The 4,439-nt window shown below is 46.0% G+C and overlaps 1 protein-coding gene across 1 annotated transcript; it reads right to left on the bottom strand.

The window, feature by feature from the left end:
• Window positions 1-216: 216 nt before the first annotated feature.
• On the bottom strand, window positions 217-1,155 carry LOC311522693 (olfactory receptor 8U3-like; the record flags this gene model as incomplete). Its single annotated transcript, XM_084632183.1, has 1 exon — window positions 217-1,155. One exon carries the CDS (start codon window positions 1,153-1,155, stop codon window positions 217-219), a length of 939 nt encoding a protein of 312 aa, XP_084488309.1.
• Window positions 1,156-4,439: the final 3,284 nt, after the last annotated feature.

The raw sequence follows: 4,439 nt of genomic DNA, 5'->3' as shown, positions 1-4,439 counted from the left end.
GATCTCAGGTGGGGCCTGCAGACCTTGACAGAATACAAAAAACATTAATACAAAAAATACAAAACCTTGAAGGAATATAAAAAAAAATAATAATAACAACAGTACAGTAAAGAACAATACTCCCACGGGCTCTGAAAAATTACTTTGTAATGGGCTGGGAACTGAATTCACCTGTTTCCACTCCCCTCCACTAAACCAGTACCGAATGAAACAGATTCAAGAATTGGTTATGAGTTTATTCACTGCTTTCCTCAGGGCGTCCTTCACCTCCGTGTTCCTCAGGCTGTAGATGAAGGGGTTCAACATGGGGATCACCAGCGTGTAAAACACTGAGGCCACTTTGTCTGTGTCCATGGAATAGCTGGAGGTGGGACGTAAATACATGAAGAAGAGGGTGCCAAAATACAGGACCACCGCAGTCAAGTGCAAACTGCAGGTGGAGAAGGCTTTGTGCCGGCCCTCAGCAGAGCGTATCTGCAGGATGGTGGAGATGATATAGACATAGGAGAGGAGGACAGTCACAAAGATGCTCACTGCAATGCAGCTCATGAAAGCAAACATCACAATCTCATTGATGTGGGTGTCAGAACAGGAGAGCGCCAACAGTGGGAGGACGTCACAGAAGCAATGATTGATGATGTTGGAGCTGCAGAATGACAGCCGAAATGTACAACACATGTATATCATTGAATCCACCACCCCCACAGCGTATATCCCAGCCACCAGCTGTTTACAAAGGTGCCTAGACATGGTGACCGTATAGAGCAGCGGGTTACAGATGGCCACATAACGGTCATACGCCATCACAGCCAGCAAGAGGCACTCAACATCTCCAAAAAAGAAAGAGAGATGCATCTGCACAGCGCAGGCAGTGAAAGAAATGCTTTTCCTCTGGACGGAGAAATTCAGCAGCATCGGAGGGGAAATTATCAAGGAAATGCAGAGGTCACAGAAAGACAAATTCCTGAGGAAAAAGTACATGGGGGTGTGGAGTCGGGGATCAATTGTGATTAACAAGATCATCCCCCCATTCCCCACCAGGGTGACACCATAAATCAGTAGAAACACTCCAAAAAGGGGGACCTGCAGCTCCGGACGATCTGTCAGTCCTGAGAGAATGAACTCAGTCACCTCTGAGTGATTTCCCTCTTCCATCTCCTCTGAACACAGATCAGGCAGCTACAGAGATGTTGGCAGGTTGATGGTGCAGAAAACCTGTCCCTTCTCTGTAACGAAGTAAGTGAAGATGAATGCAGATCAGTTTCTCAATGGACATCAGTACCCACTCAGGGAAGGGCTTAGTCCACAGAGCCAGATGTTCACAGCTGATCATTCCAGGTGTTCGATAAAATGCACACTCTGTGCAAACTCAAGGACACACAGGTGAATCATGCTGTACACACAAACACTCCTGTTCACTAATCCGAGCAACAAGTAGTGACTTGTGACTCTGCTGTGAGAGAATCAGTATGAAAGGATTATTCCATCGCTAAAGAAGGGGTGAGAGTAAAGGAGTGTCAATCTTTCCACCCTCTTTGGGCGAGGGGAGCTCTGTGGCTTGGCATGTCCATTTGGGGTAAATTTACTCACTGTGCTAATTTAGTTTTTTGGCATTTACTGGAGCCTGTATGAAAAGCCAGCAACATCATGGGAAGTCATGCGACTAGGTAGTTGCCTACTTTTTTCCAACCAAGGAGGTCGCTCCTTTAGCTGCAGGGGTAGGAGTTGGGGCTGAGGCATTAAGAGTTGGAGGTACTGAATTTAATACCTGCTGATCCCCGTGGTGTCTCTGTGTGTGCATGACTGTAATTCAGGAGAATAGCATGTACCTGCTGAGAAGAGAGAGAGAGAGATGTTTCATGTTTCCTCATCGACAGAAACTGACTCTTTGGGGCATTTGCGAAGTTTTATACTCAGATGTGTGATCTATGGGACATGATTCCTGAATCAACTGGGAATACCTGAGCTCAGAGAGACAACACCTAATTAATGCATTCAGTGAACCAAAGCTACCCTCGGTTAATTGGTGCCCTGGGGATTAATTAGACCTACTCTTATTTACTGTGTTATTAAATGATGCAAATTCTACCAAAGTTACAGAGTATAAGGTTAGGGGTATATTGCATCCTGCTGTTTTCAGTGCAAGCTGGGTACTGTGTAGAGCTGATCCACAAAGGTTTTTTTTTCTTTTGTGGAGACCAAAATCCATTAGCTAAAAATGTAATATTTCGACCACGGGTATTCCCTAGATACTGGGTGGCAGTTCCAAAGCGGTTTCTGTGACCCAACTCGTTACACAGAATTTAGGAATAAAATTAGGAATAAAATTGCAAAAGAGGGTGTGTGTGTGTGTGTGTGTGGGCAGAGGGCGGATAGCACAAGAACCCATGGAAGGACGGTTTAGGTTGGACATTAGGAAACAGATCCCAACAGTGAGGGTGGCTATGCACTGGAATAACTTGCCCATGAAGTTTGTGGAATCTCCACCATTGGAGATTTTTAAGAGCAGGTGAGAGAAACACCTGCCAGGGATGGTCTAGATAATACTCAGTTGTGCTGTGAGTGCAGGGCAGGGGACTAGATGACGTCTCAATGTCCCTTCCAGTCCTATGGTTCTATGAAAGCACTAGAGGCCCTGCACTGGGAGTAGGGGGGACGCCAGCCAGAGCACTGGGCAGGGCAAGGGACACACAGCTGCCAACACTTGATACTCAGCTCCACTGTACCCCCCACTACACACAACACACACAGTGTGCACACCAAACACACACACACACAGCCTGACACTGAGCTCAATCAGCTGGGAGGGCTGAATATGTTCAACTTGCCTGAACAAAAAGAACCAAAGGGGATTCTGCTGTCCTGGCTGGGAGATAGGACTAGATTTCCCAACTGGTCTTTTCCATTGACAGCCTTTCGAAGGCCTGATTTAGGCCTAAGAAAATAGATCAAGAGAGCTCCCTGTCGCACAGGAAGGGGAAATTTTTCACACCCTGTGCAAGGCAGTTAGCTTGTGCTGACCCTCAGTGTCATTTTTCCATTGACCTAGCTACTGCGTCTCGGAGACGTGGATTAACTACATCGAAGGAAAAGCCCTTCCGTCACTGTGGAAACCATCTACACTATGGCTCTGCTGCACACCATAGCTGAGTCAATGTAGTGGCCTTCATATAGACATTCCCTGACTCGATGGGGGAGTTTTTCCCCTTCCCATTAAAGAGATTTTTCTCTCCTTTTCCATCATTCTTCTTCCTCCCTTGTAAAGCTCTTTCCTTCTTTTGATGGGTAAATATGTTCAGAAATTTTCTCTCAATCTCTCCTTTCAAAGTTGTTCTACTGTGGATAACTAATTAAATAACCATTAAACAGCTTTATACAGAGTAAAATGGATTTATTTCGGGTTTAGATCCCTTTGGGAGCTGGGTGTCTGTGTGCTGGAGACAGGTATCCTGCTGAGCTAGTTTCAGTCTAGATCTGCAGTTTTGGGGGTGTGGCCCGGACCCTTGGTCTGTGTTGCAGCAGGCTAGCATGTCTGGCTCCTCAAGGCAGGGTTCTGGAGGCCCAGGCTGGCTGGGAAAACAGCACACCAGATGACAGGAGGTAGGGAGGGGGGTGGCATGCTTGGAGATTCTATTTTGCAGCAGCTGCAGAGATCTTCAATGTTAACCACCAGTGACCAACAGATGAAGTCAAATACAGTCACCTCAGTTTCGTATTATATTCAAAAGGCCTCACGGGAGTGACAGCGACAGAGACCAGCTGATTCTCTGGCCCTCTGTGTTCCATTTCCACAAGGAAAGACACAAACAACAATATGAATTGCATGTGCTGTGCATACCCGTTTTCCTGGGATCAAAGATGCTCCAGGGAGGAAATCTCAAAGTCATCCCAGTAAGCAGCTCCAGAGTATTAAGGGTAACGTTGGTGTGGTTAGCAAACAGGGAAATGATTCAACTCTTGATTTTATGGTTCTGATTTTAGGGTTCTGAGCAGGTACGGCTTCCGTCCTCAACTCATTGTAAGTGAAGGGAGGGAAAACAAAGAGGTACCACCACATGATGGGCAAACAAGTCAGTTTCAGAGCATTTTGGCCTTTAATTGAAATGACATTCATGGAAGGGGAAGGAAGGAACTATCCTGAGAAGATCAATTTCAACTTTTCTGAACATATTTACCTTTCAAAAGAAGGAAAGAGCTTTACCAAGGGAGGGAGAAGAATGATGGAAATTGCTTTAATAGAAAGGGGGAAACTCCCCCATCGATTCAGGGAATGTCTATACTAAGGCCAATACATTGACTCAGCTATGATGTGCAGCAGCACCATAGTGTAGATGCTTTCCACATTGACGGAAGGGTTTTTCCATCATTGTAGTTAATCCATGTGTCCAAGAGGCAGTAGCTCACTCAATGGAAGAATGACACTGAGGGTCAGTACAAGC

The sequence above is a fragment of the Lepidochelys olivacea genome, assembly GCF_965140295.1.
Source record: "Lepidochelys olivacea isolate rLepOli2 genome assembly, chromosome: 6".
NCBI classification, from domain to species: Eukaryota; Metazoa; Chordata; order Testudines; family Cheloniidae; genus Lepidochelys; species Lepidochelys olivacea.
The sequence above is the reverse complement of the archived record's forward strand: the minus strand, read 5'-3'. Positions and strand labels throughout refer to the sequence as shown.